This window comes from Leptosomus discolor, chromosome 9 (genome assembly GCF_034619465.1).
Source record: "Leptosomus discolor isolate bLepDis1 chromosome 9, bLepDis1.hap2, whole genome shotgun sequence".
NCBI classification, from domain to species: Eukaryota; Metazoa; Chordata; class Aves; order Leptosomiformes; family Leptosomidae; genus Leptosomus; species Leptosomus discolor.
The window spans coordinates 11,277,587-11,303,099 of record NC_141399.1 but is presented as its reverse complement, the minus strand read 5'-3'; the positions used below and the strand labels follow the sequence as shown (position 1 = coordinate 11,303,099).

Here is a 25,513-nt window from a genome sequence, read left to right as displayed (position 1 = left end):
CAAAGCCATAACGCCATGGCTCATGTAGAAATTAGTTGCCTTGAAATGCAAATAGTTTTAAAGCAACTAAATAGTTTAAACTGCCAGTATGTGAAGAGAAAAAGTCATTATTTTATAGTGATCAGAGGTGTCTGAGGTGCTTCAGAGAGCAGACAGAAAGGCACATCCCTGTAGACCTTACAATCCAATTAACTTAATTAACCATGTTATTTCCCTAGTTCCTGGTAACTCCTTAAATCAATGAACTAGACTTAATAGCAAAGTACATAACTAGGAGCTTTATTGATCATATCAGCACACAACACTGACTGAACTCCCAAAGTCATGGCCTGGCATAAAACCTATAAAAGATACTTCAGTAGCAGACTTTGACTTTATTATCCTAAAGCCCTGTGCAGGTACCAGAGATAGTAAAGAAGTGATCAGAAGGCAGGGACTGAAATTTTAAATAGCGAGAGCACAAATAAGCATGGGCTCAATATTAATCTACATTACGAAGAGCAAAAAAAAAATCATTAGAATGTTATTCAATTTTTTAAAAAAAAGTCAAAATTTTACATTTGTTCATCACCTCTCAAAGAAGGATCCCAGAGTATTTTACAAATTAATAAGGCAGCCAGACCTCCAGTCACTCATTTCTCCACATCCTCTCCACACCTCCTGTGGCTACCTAAAGACCAGAACAAGCAAGCAGCTCCTGAGCCCAGACAGGGAGGAGCGAGGAGGGCAGGGAAGAAAAGCTGCAGGGAATTTACCCATAAGATAATTCAGACGTCCCCACATAAGGAGTTCTCTAATGGGAGAGGTGCTTTACACCAGCTCCAGACCCACTATCAATCTCTATCAGGTAGTCTCAGCAAGGGCACAACATCCAAGACCAGCAGGTCAGCAGAAAGACCACAGCCAACCCCAAATACAGGGCACATATCCCTGATTTTGCTTCCCAGCACAAACCAGCATCAGCCTCTCTTTCCCTATTGCCAATGACTCTTCAGTGCATCTTCTCTGCTTACAGCAGTGTAACCGTGTAGCCCTGTAACACAGCACTGCCATGGCCACTAACTGGCCATAAACTCTGTACTGAGCTTGCAAGGCCTCAGTGCTTGAAGCGCATCAGGCTTGCTGTCTGAGCTTTACTTGACCTGCCCACAGCTTTGTTTTACTTGATTCAGCTGTGGCAGCAACTGGTTGACCGGGTATCAATGGCACTGTTGTGCATTACTACAGTACAATCATAGTTTTACATGGGCATTTGTAACAAGCAGTTATTCTACAAAGAATGAGGTATTTATGACCAACACAATGACACAGTGCAGAGAAACAGCGCCCTTGAGGAGCAGAGATATAGGATGTGTCAGAGGGGAACATCACAGCATAGCAAGCAATGGGGCACAGACTTGACCCTGGAGACCTCACAGCTCTAAACAGCTTGCCCATGATCAGTTAGAAATGCACACCTAGAGCTAGACTACACTGCCTGTAGGGATAATGAAGATAACAAATAGCATCCAGCATACATTAGCTGTAGCATAACCCAGAGCTGCAGACTGATGAACAAGGGTGTGAAAGTGTCTTGGTGAACAATAATGACCTCAAGCAGATCCTAACTGGTGAAGAAGAAACCATCAATATGAACATCATATCCCCCTTTGTGAATAACATGAATGCATAACAATTTTAACTGCATCATTATTCTTTCTTCTTCTGTAACAATTATAGCTGGACTAGTGAGGATTAGACTCTTATAATTTCTATTACACCCACAAGAAATTGTTGGCTTTTATATATAAGGTGTGCTGCTACTTCATCCATTAAAAAAAATTGCCAGTGCAACAGTAGTCACACACAATGTAGAGCAAAAGCAGGCACAAGGAGACCCCTTAATCCCCTTTCACAAGCTCTTGTCCAGGATGATCTATTACCAGCTCCTAATGACACTGAGAAGGTTGTTCATTTTCGAATAGGTCAGTGACTCATCATTTCAACTCACTTCCCTCTGCTAAAAATCAATGAGCTCCTGAAACAGTATTATCCTGGATGATTGGTGTTTTAACATCTCACTTACAGGGGAAGTAGACCCCAGAGGTCCCTTCCAATGCTGGGTCACCACAGTCCGCCATGGAGATGGACTTATTCTCTTGGTGGGAAACAACAACCTCCTCGGAAGAGGACACCTTTCCACAAAGGAGTTTTTGTAGATGATGGGCAGATCTGTGTCTGTTTTCTCTTGCAGTGAAATGGGAATGTCGTACACTAGAAAAGAGTTGCACTGTCTAATAAACCCATCCAGCTGTGGAACAGTCCAACAAAACACCTCCATTCTCTTGCTTACTTGGCTGAAAAAAGGAGTTTTCCTACTCCCCCCATTTATCCCCAAATTGGTTTTTTCCTCTCTACTTCAAATTCCTATGCATGAAAAAAGAGAAATATCTCAAAAAATCTCTCTTCAGAGAGCTGTGCCCCCTTTATTCACATAACATTCCCCAAAATGCCATCAGCAACATTCTCCTCTCACAGCACAGATCAAAGTACTTGTGCTGTACAATAGGGCCTATTTCACCTCCAACTCACAAGCCTGACTAACTCACTGTGTCAAAATTGTTTAAGGGCTTAATAGCTTGCCAGTGGCTAACCAACCTGGCTGGTTAGCGGGAGGCTGAGGTGGTGATGGTTAGATGGGAAACAGGACTCACACAAACTGTCACGTTGGCTCAGAGCACTGGTTCATCAAGGAAATCTGCCGGGCTCCAGCAGGGAACTCTGAACAAGGAGAGCTGGAGACAGGGGAAGAAGTAGGGTTTGCAGTGGGCACAGTGTGCATAGGCAAGTTTGCAAAACTGGGGGCTGCCACAACTCCAGAGTGTTTTCCTGGCTTTTACTTACTTGGTGTTGAGGTTCAACAGGTCAAACGCTGGACTACTCCACTGTACAGGGGCACAGCTAATAATAATATTACATTATACTATTATATACTCAGGGCTATGAAAAGTCAAGAGCCAATTCACTCTAGAGTTATATTCACATAAAAAACCCCTGCATATATTCACACACAAAGGGAATTCCTCGTCTGTTTTGAAACACTGCAGAGGCAGCCATCACCACCTGACACTGTAATGCAAACGCTGCTTTGTCAATGGTTTTCCTTTACACCCTGCTGAAAGGATCCCCCATTTCTACATAGGGGCTTTGAGAGCACACCCATTGCACCAAGACCCAAGCACAAGGGATCTCCCTGCAGTGTAAGTCAACGCTGCACACTACTGAACAGCGCCTATAGCCAACTGTGCAAGAGCTGGATTCCTGTAAGAAACTCACAGCTGTGGAAGGAGATAACAGTGAAACAAGCCCCCTCGCTCTGCACTCCTCAAGCTCCTCTCCCTCACTCCCACCTCCACACTCTCCACCACTGCATTGAAACCAAGCACCAATGCTGCAGCTTCCAATTAAACATCATGTCATGATTTTGCAGAAGAGGAAAGCAGCACAGAAAAATGGCACCCTGAGGACTTGAAGCTCACTGGGTAAGTCAGTGGCAAGGCCATGAAGGGTGGTCAGGAATCAGTGTCCCCTTGCCCTGCTGGAAAGCCCCTGGAGAGGAGCAGCTGCTTCAAGCAGCAGTCAGGGAAGCAGATGGGCAGAGGACGGCACTCCTTGGCTAAAGGCCACACTCCCTCTTAATTGTTCAGAGACATAAACTACATGTCATTCACTGCAGTGTTGCCTGTCACTGAATTACTCCTGGGCAGCCCCAGAGTGTAGGGGGAGTGCCGGCTGCCAGAGCAGAGTGGGGTTCATCAAGGAGCAAGCCTGGCTCTGCGGGCTGGAGGCACACGGCTGCTGCACAGCACAACTCCAGGTGAGTACATGTTACAGCCAGCAAGCCTCACTTTACAGCAAGCCCTAGAGAAACCAAGCATCATAGTCTAGTTTGCAAATTTTTTTGCTTTCTGACTCCCATCCCACTTACTAACAAGCCCCTGTGTAAGCACAGTGACAGCAAAGGAATTACATTAAAGTAGGACAGAATATGCCAAAAAGCCATTTACAATTGCTCTTCCAAAAAAACCAACCCAGGAGCCATCCCTATACAAGGCCAAACACCCTTGGCGGGGGGTGGGGGGGGCTGGCACAGTGGTGTGGTGAAAAGCAGAATAAATATAATTAAACAAGCAAGACAAACAGCTCAGCTTTGTGTTATGTTTGAAATGCAGTCTCCAGAGGCTGAGGAAGCAGCATGACTGACGAGGGCAAATTTTGAAATTCCTCAAAGGCAGGTTGCCTAGATGTGCAGCCAGACCCAGGCTGACAGAAACACTGCTAACAGCACCTAATTTGCTGGAGGATTATCACTTGATGTTACAGATGGAAACTAGATTCGATAGCTGGTAAACTCACAACAGATCATTACTGTAGAGAGAAATTTTAACCCACTTAAACAGAACTTTTTGTTCTGCCCAGCCGTGTGCTGCAATAGATTTGCAACCCTGTACCAGAAAAGCCTTTTCTACCAAATTTTCATCTTTTTTCCAAATATTTGGTGTAGTTGGCATAATTCTAAGCATGAAGATGTTAAGCAGAGAAAGACAACCATGAAGTTACACTCAATAACTGCACTTCCATATCTGTTTTGATCTAAGCATCAAAACCTTTTAAAGTACAGTCATTATCCACGTTCCGCAGACACAAAGATGGGCATTCAGAGGTTTGCAGACTGGTTTTCTGAAAGGCACAGAACTCCCCAATCCCATTAATTTCAACTGACTGAAAAAATCCTCCACCACTGAGAAATTAACAATGATTTTATTTTGCTCAAAGCCCTACACTCAGTCAGGAACAGAGCTAGGCACAGGACCAAAAAGGCCTGTGGCTCAATCCCCAATACTAACCGACTAACATAATAAGTGCCAGCCTCACTGGAATTGCTGTAGTTGCCACTGGACTACAACCTGATCTGTGAGATCTGCAAGATTGTACATGCAGTATCTCTTGGGCCAGTCCGAACAGGATAGGACATTAAAAATATACTCTATACCGCAGCCGGCGATAATGGTCCAACCTGGAGCTTGTGGCAGAGAGCACCAGGGGAGACTCGAGGTCAACCCCTAGGATTTTGGAGCCGAGGACATAAAGGCTCTGAGGCCAACTATACCCTGACTGAAAAAGAAATACTGGCAGCATATGAAGGAGTCAGAGCTGCTTCGGAGGTGATTGGTACTGAAGTACAGCTCCTCCTGGCACCACGGTTGCCAGTACTAGGCTGGATGTTCAAGGGTGAGGTTCCTTCTACTCATCATGCCACTGATGCTACCTGGAGTAAGTGGGTTGCCTTAATCACACAGAGGGCCCAGATAGGAAACCCCAATCGTCCAGGAATTTTAGAAGTCATTACTGATTGGCCAGAAGGTAAAGACTTTATAATGACACCAGGAGAAGAGGTAACACGTGCTGTAAAAGCCCCACCATATAATCAGTTGCCAGATAATGAAAAGCAATATGTTCTGTTCACTGATGGATCCTGCCGCCTTGTAGGGAATCATCAGAAGTGGAAAGCTGCTGTGTGGAGTCCCACACGACCAGTCGCAGAAGCGGGAAGGGGAACACAGCAGCTGTTTAATGCAACCAGATGCTACTGCACAAGGTGTTTGGATGGGATATCAAGGACTCACAGGCCATGAAACATGCTGGAGTAGCAAAATATGGCCAGTAAATTGGAGTATGCTCATAGCATCAATATCTAATCTAAGTGCGTGCCATGGGATTTGCAGCATGCCTGAACTTTTGCTTTCATTTGGAACAACCTAGAGGCAGCAGACCAGCCTCCAGCACCACATAGGGACAGAGCCCAAACGTGTTATCTGCAGCTACCTTCCAACCCGCTGAGAAAGAACCTCCACAACTTAGGGCTTCAGTGTTAAAGACTGATTTAAGCCAGTTATTCAAAAGCTGCTTGCAAATGTTACTTAAAAAAAATAAAAAAGGCAGGAACACAAAGTTATTTCTTTCATCCTCATTCACTCTCCAGCAACTTGTATTGATTTCTGCAGTGCAGAGTTAAAGCTACTCTTGTGTTTCATCTGCTCCAGTGCTGCTAAGAGCTCTGCCACTGGTCATTTGCTCACTTTACCTAGGACTGAGCATTAGCTTTAAGATTTGTTCCTCCACTCCCCATTCCCTCTTGTTGGTCTAGAAAGACTTCTTTAAGAAAAAAAAAAAGCAACACCAAACTGATGCAGTTTAAAGGTACAGAAGAGGCAAGGAGCTGTTAATTATGTCTGAATCCTACATATAAGGTCTGCAGGTTAACCACACACCACCTCTGAGCAGCTATGTCCTTCACCAATCAGACACCAGAGCTGCTCTTCTCCCGGGACCTGGAGGGACGCATCCCGCAGGAACAAGACCTTGCAGCATGCTGGCCACAAGAGGTTTTTTGCCAAGTCTCTGAAGACTGCTGTCCAAAGAGACCACGTAATTCCCCAGATTGAAGGGGAAAACAAGAGAGGGAAGAAGGGTGAAGAGATGATGATCCCAGAGGGGAAGACAACCAAGAGGCAGCACTGCTCCCTGCCTCACACAGATCTACCTGCCCTCCATCACAAAAGCAGATTTCATGAGGGGGGTTTTTTGTGGACACAACTGCACATACATTAAGAGACTGACTGTCTCTCATCCCAAAATCAAAGTAAGCAAAAGAACGTTTAACCCAGAAACAAAATATTCATTCCCAATAGTGACCCCTGTTCAGGATTAACACATAGTAAATATTCATAGAAGCTTGTCCCAGGGCTAACTCATCCTCCCAGCTCTTTCCTAAATTCATCCCACTGTGACAGTCCCAGTGAATTTCCTCTGACTTCCAGTAGTCAAAAGCAATGGAACTGGGCAAGATTGTTTTAATGAGGGAGCTCCCACTCCTGGAAACATCATCATTTCCCAGAAAAGACTGAACCTGCATCAGGAAAGCACGTTGGTATCAAGTAAGAAAAAGAGCAACTTAGCATCACTAATTTCTGTAAAACTGTCACACTGCCTGACAGTTCGCCTTATTCCCTTATTTTTCTCCTTGTTTTTCGCCTCTCATTTGTTGCTGTATCTTCAAGGCCTCTGCTGCAAGGGGATGCAAATGAAGATAAGCCTTTCTGCCCACCCCCACCCTGCAGCCCTTCTAAGGACTGGGGCCTACAGGAAAGATGGGGAGGGACACTATCAGGGAGCATAGTGACTGGACGAGGGGTAACAGTTTCAAACCAAAAGGAGGTAGATTTAGATTAGATATTAGGAAGAGTTGTAACTAAATGACCTTTAAGTTCCCTTCCAACCCAAGCCTTTCTATCATTCTACGAATTTGTGGTGACTGCTCTTGTCAAATTGGGACCAAAGGTAAGACAGGGCCCTCTGTGCCTGGACACTGGAGGATCACCTAAACTTTGCCCCAAGAACAGAGAGGAAAAAAAATTTTTTTTTTTTAAATAGAGGACAGGAGAAAAAAATCCAGAAGCAATTCTCAGCTCCATCCCATAGGACGCAAGTGAGATCTCTCAAGCTTGATGTAATCCTTGCCTCTAGTAGCAGCTCCCCTTTTGGATTCTATAAGGCAATACTCAGATGTGAGTCTGGACCTTTATTTCCCTATGTAGATGAGTGAAGTGTCACCAAGATGACTAACAGCATCACACATACAAGAAAAGGTGACAACACCTGTAATCCAAGTAAATATTCAGAATAGCCTCTGACTCTGGCAACAAAGCAGCAGTCAAGGTTAACGTAACTGCTAAAAGAAAAGCTCTATAATGCCTTGTTCACAGCGGAAATAAAGTTGTTAAGCAAAAAAAGTGTCTTACTTCATAGACAACTGAAGAGTGTAGAACTGGATTTATTTTGCAGCCTCAGCAAGAGGTTTCAACTCATCAAGACGCAGCAGTTTAGCTGGCAGGGTCACTGACACCTCTACTTAAATACACAGATAAGACATGGATCTAGGCACATCTTAATGCATAGCATTTCCTTGATCTCCAACAGCACATAGTAGCCCCCTTGCCCTTAAACACAGAGTGGTCTTGATGCAAAATACCTGAAGCTGTCAGAGGAAAATATATTTGATTGAACTAATTTCCCCAGTGGGAAGCAGCTTTCCCAACGCTATTGGTGGAATCAGCAAATTTTGCTGGAGCCAGGAAACAGTTCTGGCTCAAAAACAAAAGCCAGTAATTACTAGATGCCAAGTTCAGCTAACATTAATGAGGAGAAAAGTCAGTAACAGGGAAATCACCATAATTGTAAAATTTATTTGTTTTAGTTATCTTACTTTAATTCCTTGATCTTCCAAAGACAAAGGGGGGCAGGGAAAGAGTGAGAAAATAGAGGTCGTTCATTCTCTTGACAAAACAAGAGGGCTGAAAAAACCAAACAAACCTACTGGAATTTTAAATGGAAAGCTTCATTACTTTTCCTCTCAACGGAAAGAGTCCATGGGAAGGATCAAGTATAACCGGACAAAATGCAGACCCTTCCAAGAGGAGATGTGTGGTTCACCCAGGCCAAGCACTGCAGAAGAGAAGCTACCTTTTTCAGAGGCCATCAGCACGGGATTTATTTTCCAGATCAAGTGCTGCCGATGCTCTAATCCCAATGGCACCAGTGTCAATCCACAGCAGCTATACTTGTTGCAGGAAGGAACACAAAGCAACATTTACAAACTGTAACTGCGTTTGGCCCAAGACACACATGCAGGAGCTGCTCCCAGACATGCAGGGTCATCACCAGCCTTTACTAGAGCAGGAGATGCATGGCCTCTCTGGGAAATAGACATCATTGGGGGAAAAGCACAGCAAGTTTTCAGCTTGCTCTAGGCATTACACAAGCCTTCCAGTCATAGATCACTGCTCTGAACTTCAAGGGTTAGGACTGGCTTTTAAAAAGATGGCTCCATTTATGTGATGCAGAGCTCCAAAAACACCCAATTCCCTGTCTTCAGGCTCATCTACAAAGGGATAATTTCAATAGAGCTATACCCTGATAGTCATTCTACTATTATTTACACATCTGTAAATTCACTTCTGTTTCAAAATAAGTAATTTTATTCTCCTACAATGAAGTCAAATAATTAACAAAATTGTCATTTTTATTCTAAAACAGGACACCCACAGGAAGGCCTACACAGTTTTAACCACAGAAAGAGATAACCTGGCATAGAGCACATGCCCTGGTGGAGAGCCCTCCTTTAGCTATCCACCCAGCAAGGGTCTGGCTGTGGGTATAACTAAGCAGCTCCCCTGCATTTGTGTCTACTTAGAAGAGACAAACAGCAAACAACAAGAACAAAAAAAGAGGCAGAGCAAATCATCCACATCTTAGACTTGTCACACACCTCAGTTTAACCTAAGCAATCTTCACCTCAGCACAGCCCAGAGGATCAGAAGACCTCTGGGTCAGCAGCTGCAATCACAGCTCAAGACTGGAGCAGTTTTAAAGACCATGTCCAGTTCCTGGGGATTGCCCACATGCTTTTCCACTACACTTGGCATAAGCCCATAGCAACACCAACAGGTTTCAAGATCAACAAGCATGGCCTGAATCCAGACAGATCTGGCAATTCTTCTCGCTCCGAAGTTCTCCTGGCTACCACAACTCATGGTTTCCATCAAGGTCTTCAGCTTCCTGAAAGGTTCCCCCCATGCCTTCCAACCTTGGCACCTCTAAAGGCAGAGCATGCCAAACCACTGCAGCAGAGTTATTTGCTCAGCACTGAGCATCATCACTCCTTATTGCCGATAAAAAACTCCTTTGCAAGAAGCTCTACAGAGTGTAACAGCTTCAGCGAGAGAGCGCAGAACCGCACCATGTCTGTACAGTTTCATATGGCCAAATTCTGTGATTACAGGATAGCATTCAGGTTGCAAAATCTGGCAGACCACTTGAAAAAGCAAAACAATGATCAATCTCCATCTTTAATCAAATTCCAACGAGGCTTTAGAGTCTTTCTGCAAAATCCTTGTGGCTTCATCCCTAAGTTGAGCAGAACTCCTCAATCAGAGTTAAATTTTATGATTGCTGAAGCACAGGATCAAAAGCAGCAGCCCAAACTCAGTGCAGCGTGACAGTGTGACAGCCAGCGAGGAGGGGAGCAGGCAAGCACAGCGCTCGGGTGCAGCTATTACACCCTCACTCGACGGTGCCAAATCCACATCAACATATTAATGAACGAGAAAGACCCCATCAAAGTCTAGCGGGATTTGCTCTGGCTGTCCCATCAGTTTGATGAATGAACATTATCCCTTAAGCTTTACCACCACAGCCTTCAAGCAATCCTAATTCCCCACCACACTTTACTGGAGGGTCAGAACCTCTATTTTTACATTTTGTTTAAAAGCAGTGGCCTGTATAATGAGTATTACCAACAAACAGCAGCCCATAAATTCCTGAGCCCTGCATGTGCAAGTCCTCATCTCTAACAAAGCTTGGATGCACCATGAAGTAAGAGTATCACATGCAGGAAAATATTAATACACTGTGTTCAGCAGATGACATAACAGCCCTTCAACCACAGAGCAGTACATTTGCACACTATTTGAGTGACAGGTATCCAGGTGAATTTCTTTACTGTAAATTAAGTGCCAGCACAACAGATCATGTCATTGTAAGTTTGGACAAAAGGACTCTGTAAGGCAGTGTATTAAAACTGAACAGACTCAACCTGGCACCAAAAGATGGTCCTAAGACAACTTGATAAATATAAAAACGTCCTTTCTGGATGACTGAATTATTTCTTATGCAGCAAGCACAAGAGCAAACACTTAATTTTAAGGAGCAGAATAGTTCAACTGATTTCAAGCTATGCACACCACACAGCTTGCAAGATCAAAATGTTTATGGGTAAGTAAACAAAAGACAATTCACATTATTTTTAACAGTTTCTCTGTTTTAGTTATTCTACACATCACGTGTGCATTATCACAAACAACATGGAACTCAATGAAAGATCTTCTAATTTTCTGCTAATCATGCAAAACCAGCAAAAAATTGAGATTTTTCTCCTTGATGTGTGTGATTAAGTAAAGAAGAATCCCATTTCCAGTCATAATAATAGTTTCACAGCTATGGAGCAAAACATCCTGGTACACTGTTCTGAGGACAGAATAAAAAGCAGATGTTTATAGCCCAGCTGTTACAAACCCCCTCAAGACAGACCGCTGTGATATTTTTACCTTCCCATTATAAAAATTTTAATAGCTCTGCCAAAACCATGAAAAACCACCCCCCTGCTAAATTTTCCCCAGGGTCCCACTCCTGCCAAATTGCACCTGCAGCAAGATAAGGCAGGCAAGAAGAGGCAGATCTTGCAATGGGTTTTTACTTTGTTGCCCTCATCCTGCAGATCAACCTGCACCCCAAAGGATTTCCCTCTCCCCACGTGCCACGGGACACCTCTGCCCATGGCTGCACAGCAGCAAAATGCCCCTATACGCTCCTACAGCTGTTTCCAAGGTAACCAGCACGGAGCCATATACAAGGGAAGGAAGCAAACAGCAGCAACGCAACCCTGCAATATTGTCACTTTTTGGAGCAGGTCTGAGTTGTCCCTTTCCCCACCAGCCCACGATTCATGCAAGGAGTGGGTAACACTTCACATTTTATAATCCCATTACATCATCTTTCTTAAGGTTTAGGCTCTGGTTTGGGTTTTTTGTTTTGTTTTGTTTTTCAATAAGGCATCATATTGGAGTTTTAAGGTGAGAGTCAAATTTTCTGGTTTTACTGAAAAGCCATCTGGGGGAGGAAGAGGAATTATATCAACAACCTAAATTTACACTCAAACTCTGTATTCCCTCCCAGTAGAGGCAGAAAAATGTCTCGGGTTTAGCAAAGGGTGTCTGCCCACTACTGCAACCCATGTTATACAAGTCATACGCCTCTAGATAACACTTATTCTCATCCTCAGGATAAAGACATGCCCACCGCTCTGTCTGCAGATATAGTTTATCTTTTCTAGGCATCCAGTTTCCACATCCACTCAGATGTGCTAAAATCCCCAGAGACTTTCCCACCTGCCCACATACTTTCATGCTCCCAAAGCAGAAATTAACCTTCGCTGCTTTTGATATTGAAAGCCTGGCAGCAGTAAGAATACAGTTCAAATCCTGCAGTCCTCACATAAAGGACAACAGCACAAAGGGGAAAAATCAGGATGGGAAAGGTTCTGGCACGGCCAACTAGCTCTCTTCACTGCCCTGAGAGAGGACCAGCTATCAGGGAGGTAAATTAGCACAAGATCTGGCTGCACAGCTCTGTATACACAGCAATGGACAGGACTGCCAGGCTGTGTGCTCTAACCTGCACTTCCAGGTCTTTGACAACACTACAGTTGCACAGAGAGAAGCAAAATAACCCACTGACTTGGGAGTAACAGGGCTGTTAACAACACAGGCTGGAGGGAACACATTTTCCCCCAAGAATTTCCAAGCCATTAACATCAATTCTTTTTTTCTGCATGAAACAGAATAAAGAGTAGCATGTCTCATGTACAACCCTCTTGTGGTGGGGGACAACAATACGTTACAGAACAGAACATTTCTGCACTCTGGTCCGGAGTCACCCCCAAGTGATAGAAATTTTAAGGCAAAACATGCAAAAGAAAACTCACTGTGAGCGGTGTTTTGAAGTGGCAATCATACTTCAGCACATACACCTTGCATTTCCCTACGTAACTTACCATGGCTGACCTTTTGAATACCAACTGTGATTAATGAAGCTTCCAGCCCAGCACTGAATGGCTGCAAATTGCAAGAGATGCTCATCACATTAACATTCAGTAACCAAAATATACCACTCTTCTAATCACAACTGTGCTCCTGCTGAACACCAGGACATTTCCTTTGGAAAACTGAGTACTGTGGTCCTCTGAGGAAGTTAAGACACTGACAGGCCAGAGCACACATGCCTGTGGGAGAAGCTCCCCAGCTGAGGTATCTGAAATAAAAACTACCACATCTGCATAGCCATGGAGATGCCAACAAGACAGACATAACTTGTTTTGAATAAGAAAAACCAGAAGTCACTATTTCTTCCTAGACTGGTTGGAGATTGGTTTGCAAAATCAAAATCTGAACAGAACCCTGCAGAGACTTCCTGGCAGCATTACACAGGACACGTGAAACCTTCTCTAGCATCCACTTAAACCCTGTACCACACCTGTTAACACTGCAGTGCTACAAAAACATTACCAAATACCTCCTCTACTACCCCTGCAGTTATATGCTGTAATATGACCAAACTGGTCACCTTGGGGAAAGGGGGAAGAAGTTCCCTACAAACTCAGCACATTATTTAGAAGGCATATACCTCCTCCTCTACAACACATCAGCTCAAGACCACCAGATTTATTCCTCCAGAAAAACCATTCTGTGATTAACTAAATGGTAACTTCCAAAGACCAACTACGCTTGAGCCACACATGGAAATAAATGCAGTGTCACTAGCGAAAATGCCCACCGCACTTGAAGGAATGCACACCAGTCACAGACTCACTGCAGTGCTGGGACTGAAGTCAGAAGTAGGGAAGATGAGGAGGAAAGGCATTACATAGACCCCAGAGACAAGAGCCAGTACATACATTTGAAGTCCCAGGGAAAGTAACCTGGCAAACACACTAACCCTGTACAGCTGTACATCAAGAGCTTGCTGCTGTAAATGTTTCATAAGGCCCCTAAAGCCATCCCTGGTCCAGCAGTGCAAGAGCATCCCTGTCAGCTGCAGCAGGACAGTGTTACAAAGCACTGCACCATAACAGGGCTGAATTCACACAGACAGGTCTTAATGTGGTGAACAGGGGGTTGATTTACTCCTCTACAGTACAAGACTTTTAACAGCTCTGTCTCAGGTGGCCAGAGTCTCTGGACTCCATGGTCCCAGAGTGTGACCTCCCAAAGCAGCAGGAGCAAGGAAGCAGCATCAGAAAGACTCCGTAGCTTAACAACTCTGTCCCAACACCTTCCAGGGCATCTAACAGCACAATTTCTCTCCGTGCTTATCAACCAGCAGGACCAGAGAAATCCCTCATTTTTTCATTACTCACATCAAATGACGCAACAGTGCCGCTTCAGATGTTTGCTAAGCCTGCTTACCAGCGCACAATCTAGCAAGGCAGCCAGGAGAAAGGATGCAAAAGAAAAACCTGCCATTAACCATTTGCACCAAAGCAGCTGAGAATAGCAAGATACACATTCCTGCTTACTTCTGCCCATCCCAGATGAGCTCCTCCACCTGAGCCTTATGAGAGCACATGAGAACTGCACTTCATTTCGGAGAAATAACTTTCCCCACCACTCTCACCCCTGTTCATCTACAAGCCCAGGAGCCGGAGTGCAGGGTTTGAACCACTTTTACGCTATGCCACCTTGTGGATACCTTTTCCCGACTTTAATGAGCTGCAGGTCCAGCATTTGTTTAACATCACACTCTTGAGCATGTAAACAAAATAATTCACAGTCACTGTGAGCAACAGTAAGCAGCACAATAGGAATCCGATTACCGCGACACATCTTCCGTGCAATTCGCAAACCCTTTAATCCCCAGTTGGAGTTGGGCGCTGGGAAAAATCACCAGCTGAAAACGGCAGCAGCGGTAGCTTAAGAAAGTTAGAGCTCAGATGCTGCAAGCCCCTCTAAATATCCAGATAAGGACCGCGCAGCCACCTCTCGCTCAGGCTTGCCCCCACCACTCAAAGAACAGGAGAAGAAAGAAAAAAAAAAAAAAAAAAAGCAAACACCAAGCAAGCCCAGGGATGGAAAGACAAATCCGCCGCAGCAAAGTTTACCGGCACGAAGAGCAACCCCCCTCCAGCCCCTTCACTCGCGGAGCTCCGCGCCAGCAAGAGAATTGCCCCCCCCCTCCCAGGGAAACACCCCCCTCCCCCCCCCCAAAAAAAAAAAAAAAAAAAAAAAGGAAGGAAAAGGCGAGGTGGAGGGCAAACCCGAGCATCTCCAGCCCTCCTTTCCCCCAGCCATGCTCACCGTCCTCTTGCATCCGCTGCAAGCACAAGGCGAGGCTCTTTCTCCAGCCCGGCATCGCGGCCGAGGGCAGCGCTGCCGCCCCCCAGGGCAGCGGCACCGGCTCTAAGAGCCCGGGGGGGCCGGCGGGAGAGGCGCTACCGAGCGCGGCCGGGCTGCCCGGCGCTTTATTGCCGGGCGGTGCATGCGGCGGCGGCGGCGGGGCCGGGCGGGGGGAGCGGCGCTGCCCGCCCCCGCCTGCGCACAGCCCCGCGGGGCGCCGCGCCGGGCCCCCGCCCGCCCGCCCCGCCGCGCAGGTGCGCGCCGCGCCCGCCGCGGGTAGGGCAAACGCGGGGGGGGGGGGGGGCGTGTGTGTGTGCTTACGAACAGATTCTATATATCGGGACATATTTTGTGTGTTCTTCCCTGGCCGGGTCTGCTCAGAGAGCGTGGGCCCCCCGCCTGCTGCCAAGGCGCGGGGCCTGAGCCATACCGGCGCTTCTGCGGGGCCCGAATCGCCGGCTGATGTGGAACAAATCGGGGCGCAGGGGAGGTGTGGGGAACACGCTGTGCTGGCTCTGCGTTCCCCTGACCGCTTGAACCTGGTGGCTCTTCCCTCTGATGAGCGGCAGGTGCCTGGCAGCCCTAGCACAGGTGTGCTCCCTGGTGCTGCAGTCAGTCCGAAGTTGGGTTCTCTGGTAAATAAAGTTGTACAACAGTCAGGCTGAGCTGTTCCATCTTTTTCACGACCCCTTGCAAGCAGTTGAAGCGGGGGGGGGGGCACACATTGAAAAGCAGCTTTGTCATTTCTTAATATTCCAGAGGTTTCTGTGCTTTTACACAGACACAAAGGAGATGTTTATTGCATATGCCAGGGTATTCATGTTTTTAATTTCCTGGGGGCAACATATCTCTGCAATGACTAGCAGCTTTTTTGTTCTTCATTAGGCCTTTCATTAGCTGCTTGGTAGGTCTCACTCTGTATCTCTGCCTCCCTTTGTGAGAGTAATAATATTATGTGCAATGCCTGCTGTAATCTGAAATACTATGGACCAAGCTCTTCTTGGGATAGCATGAGCTAAGTCCAGTTTCAGAAGGCTAGCGTCCGACACCACCTGGACTGGACAGGGCAGCTGCGATACCAAGCGAACACACCCATCTAGATGCATCCATATGGACTCCAGCTTAATTTTCAGACCAGCTTTTCTGTCCCTACCTGAATGAAAAGCCGTCGTCATATGGCAGTCGAGCAGCCTGCTAAGGGGCAGCGGTCTTACCCTCCATGCTCTGCCCACAGCTCACGTGTGAGAAGCATTTGCCATTTCAGGCCCTGGCAGACAGGTTTACAGGGCAGTCAAGTGGGACAGGGGCACGTGCCAAGCTGGGTAGTGGGAGTCTGGAAACCTCTCTGCTGCCTGGTGAAAACCAAAGTGGCTCAATCCAAAGGCAGCTGCGAGAGAGTCTGCTTGAAACAACCTCCTGCAGCTCTGTGCACATCGAGGGAGAAAACCAGTTTCTGCAGAAAGCAGCTGAAAGCAAAAACCTATCAAAGTCTGTGACTTTGGAGGAGTCTGAAGGGACGAGGATCCTAATGGATGTACTTGAGTTAAAGACCTACAGTTAAATTAGCTAAACATTTTTTTTTATTCCCCACTCACAGGTTCTTAAAGAGCAGTGTAGAAGCTGGGCTGGAGAGGATCTGTTTTGAAGTTACTATCAGTAGTGTGTTTTCCCAGTGAGTTAGACTGGGATAATCATAAACCCATGAGAAGAGCCTTCTTCATTTAAGCATAAGAGTTTGCAGCACTGCAGAGGGCAGACAGTGGCATGCAGTGCCTGAGAGCTGCAACAGAGGTTCCCACCACAGCAAAGAGCAGCAGCGCTGCATAGGCTGCCTCCCTTCCGTGTTTCTAACCAAGGAGTCACCCATCAGTTTAAAGGACAGAGATCGCAGTGATGGCACCTGAAGGCTTATTCCAGCCAGCTGGAGCAATCACTTCTAAGAGAGATTTCCCGAGGACTATCAGCAGCAGGAGCACTGCTGTAGCTCGGACCCTGCCTATCTCCGACTAGCAACACGGAAAAATTCACAGAAACAAAAAAATAGGTTTGCCCACATTTCCCATCAGAGTAGAAACATAAGTAGGGATTGACTCCCCAGCCCACTACAGCTTCTTCAAGAGCTCCTTTCTTTGCACTAAATACGGCACATTTCTGCAGCTTGCTTCTCGGGGGAAAACACAGCCCTCTGCAATTTCGTTGCAAATATCCCTGGTACCTTTGGGACCTGCAACAGATCGCAGCTCCATAGCTGGATTTGATCAGGGCACGTCATGCTAACTTATAGAAACTTGGTGATATGCACCAAATATTCTAGCTGACAGCAAAACTCAGGAGCTTTTTAGAGAAGGACTAATCTAAAGCCAGCATACAGCCTGATGGAAGGAGACGATGCTTGTTCAATAGTTAAAACCCAGCACACGGAGACAAGCACTGTTGAGTTATACACCTGACTCAACCACCCACACAGGCAAATCACCTGCCCTTTCTGTGCCTTAGTTTCCTCAGCTGTAATTTATAATTGCTTCATGATATTCAGATTCTGGGTATTAGAAAAGGATTCCCAGAAGGATGATCGTTATTGAGCTAACATTGCTCTCAGGAAAAGTAATGAGAATCTGAGGAAAACATGACATAAAAAGGGGCTTTTAAAAGTAAGGTCAAATCGACACTTTTTGTACCTAAAAGCTCATCTGTTTTTGCCATTTACACTGGCTGATCTCATAAAAGACTCTCTCCCTTAAATCTCTTTAGACCATCACAGCTACAACAGTGCTACTTTTAAAGGACATTGGTGCCACTGAAACAATTAAACATGAAAATAGCAAGCACATTACTAGCTGAAAATGTAGCTCAGGGCTTTTAACAATTGAACTTGACACATACATTGTTGTAGAAAGAGCCCAAGCTAGTGTGGTGGGATTTTCTCAAGCACTCTATGTTAGCCTAACTCCAGTACTCAAATGGGAAACTGTGTTAGGGAAAACAAAACTGGTAGTGAATTCATGAGCAGAATCAATATAAGACAGATGCTATGGTACACCTTTGGAAGGGAATCATGGAGGGATATTTCAAGCAGCAGGAAATCCATAGGAAAACTCAGAAGTGTATATCCATGTCCCTGAGCAATGTCTAATCTTTCTGCATGACTGAAATGTCCAGCTGTAGGATTTTAGGCACCATGGTGACATGGATACTGCCACAACTTTAGAGAGTGCTGCTGTCCTCCCACCCAGAAATGGCTGTCAAACTAAATTTGTGAGGCAGAGATTCCTCTTTGACCACATGTCCTGGGACAGGGCAACCTGTTTTGATCAACTAGTGACTTAACCATGCCCTGTGCATTGGCTGTTTCACCAGCTGGTGTTCCTTGCCCCACTGAGGAACACACACAGAGTACAGCATGACTGAAGTTCCAGTTGCCTGTAAGTTGGGCAAAAGGTAAGGTCTCTGCCCTGCAGTGCCTGCAGCCTAAACAGGCAGCATGGTTCAGAACAAAAAGCAAGTTTTCCTTGTATGTGTTTTGGGGTGTCTCTCTAGGGCTGGAGGGATGAAGGTAGGTCTTGAGTTACAGGTTTGCTCGTAACAGGTTTGTAGGTAATATAGTCTCTATAACCCCAGGTAGCTTCAAGCTCTGCACCTTCTTCCCGGCAGCTTTCTTTGGCATATGAAAGGAGTGAGTTGGGTCCACTGTGCTTTAAATACCACTACATCTGTAAGAAGAAAAGAAGAAAGTTTTCCAATCTCAGGAGCTGGCTACTGAGCAAAGGTTCAGGACTGTCACTAAGCATGCAAACCAGGCTTTTCAAGTCAGATGGAGCTCACGATCTCCTGCACACTGTATTCACAGGGTGGTGAGCAGACAATGATATCACATGTGTGGTGAGAGGAGGCTCCCAAGTACAAATCCCATTTTCACGCAAGGGTTAAGGGAGAATGTCCAGGCACTTTAGCTTCCATTTTGTCCTTGATCTGGATGCCTCCAGACATCTCTAGCAAATTCTCTTATCATGTGCTGCGTCACCTTGAAGGTCACTCACTTCATCAGACCACAACGAGAGTAACCTGACACCTTCCAACCAGGAAAGTTATTGAAATGAGACAATGTTCACTTTCAGCCCCAAACCAAGTGATTTTGCCATTTCTGAGTCAGTGAGGATCTGGCACTTGGGAGATCCTTAGGAGTGGTGTTCTGTCCTCCCACCATGCCCAGCACCTTGAGTGAAGATGTACCACTAGTGAGACGGCATCCCCCAAGGCCACACTGTTTCAACACTGATCTGGAGGCATCATGAAACCCTCTGGGGAAACAGAGAGAACTGTGGGCTTTGCCCTCCCATATAGACCTACTGCCACTGCCAGGCAGCATTCCATAGTTAAGATCAAGAGAGAAATTACTTTGACCTATGTAAACCTGCACAAAGGAAATCTATTTAGGTATCTAGAACAATCTTTTCCTTTCTCTCTCCCCCTTCTGGACTGAATTAAGTAAAAGACAAATTTTCTTTCTCTACCAAGGCTGGGCTACTTTGCTCAGCATTGAAGTAGTGCACCCTGTATGCTTACCACTGTACGTGGGGCAGGCAGGGGACTGTGACCAACCTCTTCCATCCCACCATGGCACGTCAACAGCACACAGCTGCTTTAATGAAGAACCAGTCTCTACTTTCACTTCTACTTTTCACATGGTTTGGGACTGGGGATATAAGGCATACATCTCTGTCACAGTACAGCGTCAGGATGGGTGTTTCACTGATGACTGCTACAGTCACTTGTGTGCAGAAGTATCCCATAACCCACAGGCAGCAGTAAACAGCATTGAGATCATGGAATTTAAAAATAAACCTGTCATGGTAGAAGGTTAAAGGCAGTTTTAAAATGGATTATCTTCATTTTGCTACCACCACCAGAGGTTGATAAAGAGCAAGTTTGCTTACTAATCCAACTTGGTTCTCTTTTGCCTTAAACTCAGTGCAAACAGTCTACTCATATTGTTGTCTGCTTCTTGTTAGGAACTTCGGGGCATAAATTCATACCATGGACTTCTGCAGAAGTGCTTATATCCAACTAGGTTTTGAAGGCTGGAAGCAATCTGTCATTCTGCCTCTTCTGGATGGTACCTATCTCTCTGAAAGGCTGAACACATTTTAGACAGAGGGAATGTCCTTGGATTTCATTGACACAAGTATATACCCCATTTACAGACACCATGAGGATACAGTCACTGTTGTGCTCTGTTCTTAGTGGAGGGGAGTTCAAGTGCTCCTTGTTTCTGTCCCAAAGGCACACTTGGTATCAGCTCTGAAGCTGTTTCCTCACCTCCTTCCTTTGAAATTACAATATAAGCACAAAGGGGCTCAGACCAGTTCCTCACCTCCTTCCAAGTCATCTTCATTCTGCAAGAGCCCTACAAAGTGAGAGTGCAATGAGCTCTGAGGGCACAAGCAGTGAGGCTGCTTACCAGCCAGCAAACCCAGTGGTATGAGGTATCTCCACTTGGCTCTCCTCCTCCTGCAACACCACTGTCATCAGGTCTCCTCTCCTGGGCACAAGGTCTGTCTTCGCTGACCTGACTGCTGGGCTGATGCTAGTGCCAAAGCTTTGGCTTTGCTTCTTTTGAGGGTTCTTAACTTTTAGATGCTATTTAGAGCAAGTCGCAAACACCAGACACCTTCTCTGCCAAAAGTACTACACTGGATGTCTACCTTGTGCTCCCAAACAAACATAATCTCATCACTTACTGCCAATGCCCCACCACAAAGATTCTTCACGTTTACCTGCCACTGACCCAGCAACACGCAAGATGGTGCTGGAAGGACTACACACCATAGCAAGACAAAGCTGGAGAAGCTTTGCGTCTTCCTCATTGCTTGCCCCAAAACATCATTGTTTAAGCAAGACTCAAAGGTTTGTGCCTTTTCCCCTGCTGAGAGTAGGGTTTAGGGCTGTGCAGTTCCCAGAGCTCCACAGCTGCTGCCTATTGATTTCCAGGCTACTGAGGCATGTGTCAGAAATTCAATACACCGAGGCGACTGCGTATGTTACGTGTTAGTCTGTGTACCCTCCAAATCCAAGCAGTTGCCACACAGCCTGCAGCACTAGCAGCTGATACAGTTGCTCAACACTGTTAATACTTGCTTACAACTCTGCAACATAAGAGGCAACAGCATTTGGTCCCATCCTGTGTGAATGCCTCCTCAGGATGGCCTGTGCACAGCTTTGCCTGTGTTACTGTGAAGATGCTGTGTGATCCAGACTGTTTTTAGGAAGACAGGAGAGTTTAAAAACAAGACTGAACTTACTCAGTCACAGTAATGCACAAGCCACTTTTCTAACTTGTGATTGAGATGCTGTTGCTGGAAACACATTCTTTCCCTTTCAAAACTGCTTTCAGGATGTTCTCCTTCCCTTTTTCTCTTCTGTTGATTTCTCCCTTGCACACACAATCTTTCTCCTTAGACAGACACACAGCATCACTAATAAAACATCACCCATGTGCGCCATGTCCAAGTGTTCACCTTCACAGAGTCACATAATCCTCTCAAACAAGAACAGTGTTTATCACCATTTACCCACAGTAAAGATCCCCATACCATCCCACTGCTATATAAAGGATTTCATTCTAGGCATTCACTTAGCAGCAAGATTTGCCTCTGGCTACATAAGTTCTCATCTCTGCTCCTCATTGCAGAGGTACCTCAGGGAAGTTTTACAAATCACTTAAGTGTAATACTTATCAGGTATGGGATAGTTGGCTCTGCACCACCGAGAACCCCAGGTATCAGACAGATCTCAGCCTGGGAAAGTTTCCAATTAGGACACGCTCTACATTTTGCCTTGAATTCCTGATTGACAAACTTTTCTATATGGGGAAGGATCTCTAGGTTGTCCCTACACTCCCAAACTGGATCTTTCTCGATTACCAGCTGTGCAAGTAAAAAAAAAAAAAAGTTATTCATCTGGGATTTGTCATTTCTGCCAGGAATAGCTTAGTGTCTTTTAAGAACCATGGAAGAAATACGTAGCACAAGTATTTCTGCGCCATCTAATTAACATGACAACAGTAACGATGCCCAGAACTCCATTTACAACTACACTGGAAGGGAAGGACAAGACACACCATCCCAGGTGCTCAGGTCAGCCAGGCTCAGGGCACCAGCTGGCAGGTTTGACTCTGACTTGTTTGGTCCTGCTGATCATACTCCACCCAGACCCCATGAACTAGGAGCTCTGCTAAACGAGTTTGTGAGGTGAGTTTCAGCTGTGCATCGGTGGCAGACGGCTCAGGACATGAAAACAGGCTTGGATCCATCCTTCAATCATACCACAGTCTCAGGCTCCCTCCTGAGCTTCCCTTAAACCAGAGCTGCCATTAAGCACTCATCTATTCCACCAAAAACCATTCATAACCATGGCACTCAATAGTAAGCAGAGAAACACTATCCATTCAGCTCACCATAAGGAAGATCAGCATTTGCATCTCATGAAGATTACTTTCAATATTACCACTAGATAAAATGCAATGTTTTTCTTTTTTCTGGTTGGTGAACAGAAGCAGTTCAAGAAATGAGCAGGGTGCAGAAAGCAACACTACGGCTCTGTCAACGTATGTTAAAAGTCATTACTACGATTGTTTTGCTTCCTCGTCCTTCTCATTGTGACCCAGCTCCAGCTGTCAGTTACACATTAATGACTACAGTCTATTTCAGATCAGAGAAGCAGGCAAGACAGTTGCATATCATTGATATTGACTGTTGGTCTTAATGGAAACGCTCTGTGTTTTTGCATGTACGTTCAAAGGGGATGGAAAAAGACAGTAATTGCCATTTCAGCGTTCTGATCTCTCCCAAACTGCCTGGCAAGGAAACAAGTACTGAGGGCAAGAGTTAAAAATGTAAAGCCCCCTTCACTTCCATGTAGTGTAGGCTCCCTCCTCCAGTGTTTCATAAAATACTGGAATTTACATTTTGTATGGCTCCTTGGCATAGCTGAGGAGTTGCTTGGCACTCATCAAGGCTTTAATAAAGCAATCATTGGACTTTTGCCTGATGTAGTTATTCATTTTGAAGTATTATTCTAGTTCTCATTCTACTTGTCTATATTTGACTAATGGCAGCAGTGCCACACACACTTCCAAGCTCTATGTACAGACACTCAATATTTCTTTTCTCAGTTATTTCTAAAATAACATCTATAATCACTCTAAGCTTTCTTTTGTAATACATATAGCAACACTTTGGTGCCTTCTGGGATTCTATTTTAAGTAACCTTTGTATCAGAAAGCCTGTCCTGGAGGCTGGAGTCCTCTTCAACAACAGGACAGGGATCACTCAAGCAAAAGAAGTGTGGATTTCCTTAGAGTGTGTGTTTTGGAATCCCTGCCAGGCTAGCAGCCCTTTTGGAGACTTCCTTACCTATTCAATCTTTAGTCTTATCCCTTGCAAAGCCATTATCAGCTGTGAGTTTGAAAGGGTGGCAGCTGCTATGCTCATGTTACTTAACATACAAGCACTTGTCCTACTTTTATTTCAGAGAACTGGCCGAAGCAGAAGCCAAAACTTGAGTCCCACTAACTCACACAGAATTTGAACTGGCAGCCTGAAATCCAGAGTCAGATCTTCTTGCAGTTCTGGGTTCTCCACTTGTCTTATTTCTCACCTAACTTTACATGTATGAGACGAGAGGAACAGGGAGGAGAAACCGATTTACTCCTCAAACACTGGAGAGATGACAGGGAACTGCATGGGGAGACGCTCATTTATGTAAGGTAACCTCTGCTAAGGGCTCACAGTACGGCTGAGATATGAACTCCGTGGCTGTAGTAACAGTCTCGTACTGCCATCTACTGCGTTGAGATCCCATTACTAGCACGAGTGACGCCTCCATGACACTGCTGCAGAGGGAAGCTGGGAGTGAGCAGTCAACAGCTATCCCTTTCTTCCTTAGACGCTGTCTCTTTTTCTGGGGAAGATTTTGCTATACAGCCTTTCAAACATCTCAAAGATGCACACTGCTCAAGTACTTTGTCCAGAAAGACAACTTACCTCCTTCACCTCATGTTTTGGGGGCAATTGATGAGATGATAGATAATGAGAGAACACTTTATTGCAGATAAATCTAGCTGTTGAAAATAAAGAAGAGTCCGAACTGGAATAAATCAAGGCTTTGAGCTACAGTGGGGGGAAAAAAGTCTCGTGTTTCTAAAACATCTAACAGCAGCTGTTCACTACCAGAATATCAGAGAAGGAATATATATACAGGACAGTTTTGTTCTTTTAATTAATTAATTATAGCTGCCACTTAGCCATCTACACAGGCATATGGTAGATTACCGCTAGGTGACCAATGCCCATATGGTAGAGAAACTCCATACCCAATTATGCTGATTTAAATCTCTCCAGTGCATCAAGGTAAAAATGATCATATGCCAGAAATATGTTCTGCCCATGTATGCAATTTAATCATTCCAATGCATTGGGAAACCACACGTAGAGCCATTATTTGCTTAGTTATGCCAGCCCATCTTCTCTCAGTGTCAAGAACTAGACCCTCCATAAAAAGAAAGGGTGCAGAACAGGTGTTTTCATGTCTGCGTCTCAAAGTGCAATTCAAGGATCATTGATAGCAAACAGAACAAAGATTTTTTAATTATATATACTTATTCTTAAAACAGAGAGATGCTTTGGCATTTCTAGTCCGAGAAGACAAATGAGAAACCTCAGGCTAGTTTTCTGTGCTTCTAAGGAAAAAAACATGCTGCTTTGTACTGAACTGAAATCCCACTCAATTTACACTTTAATGACACCATTCAATATATGTTTAAAATGCACCAACAGCAATTCAACGATATTGTGCTAGGACTAGTAAATATAAATTATCCCCCCTCCTCCAAAGTAGTCTAGCAACGTGCTACAGAACCCAGATTCTTGCCACCATGTCAGAAAACCTGAATTTGCTGCCATGAGCCTACTGATTTAAAATAATTCAGCTCAAACAGCAGGATATAAACAGAAGCATTTCACAAGCAGTGAAGGGGATATAAATACAGCTCACATCATCACCCTGACACTAAATGAACATGAATAACAGGGTTTAAACTCAAAGCTAGAAAGTAGCCTCTTTGGAAAGGTACAGCTACAATGAGCATGTGTCTATCTACCTGACACAATCAATAGCCCAGTGCTTTCTTTGAAAGAAGAAAAACAGAGCATGAAGTAGGTATGTGAGCTTTAAAGGTCCCGGTAGATGCTTTTTAATAGACACAACTTTACCACTGTAAAAGCTGTATCTGCTAGGCCAGGCTCAGATTAGAGATAGAGCTGTAAGATAAGCAGGCATGCATCCACGAACAACATCTTCATGGAGATCTGGACCAGTACTTTGTAAGAGGAACAAATTTTGAGTTTAAAATATGCGCTCTAATGGGAAACCTACATTGTGGGTTTTCTTAAATAAAAAGTCACAAGATT

General features: G+C 45.1%; 1 protein-coding gene across 1 annotated transcript in view; it reads right to left on the bottom strand.

The window, feature by feature from the left end:
- The window catches only part of GRIP2 (glutamate receptor interacting protein 2), a 301,834-nt gene extending 286,771 nt beyond the window's left edge, over nt 1-15,063 (bottom strand). The window contains exon 1 of the mRNA XM_086469677.1: nt 15,009-15,063. Coding sequence (XP_086325803.1) covers nt 15,009-15,063 — 55 coding nt within the window. The remainder of the gene's footprint in view (nt 1-15,008) is intronic.
- Nucleotides 15,064-25,513: the final 10,450 nt, after the last annotated feature.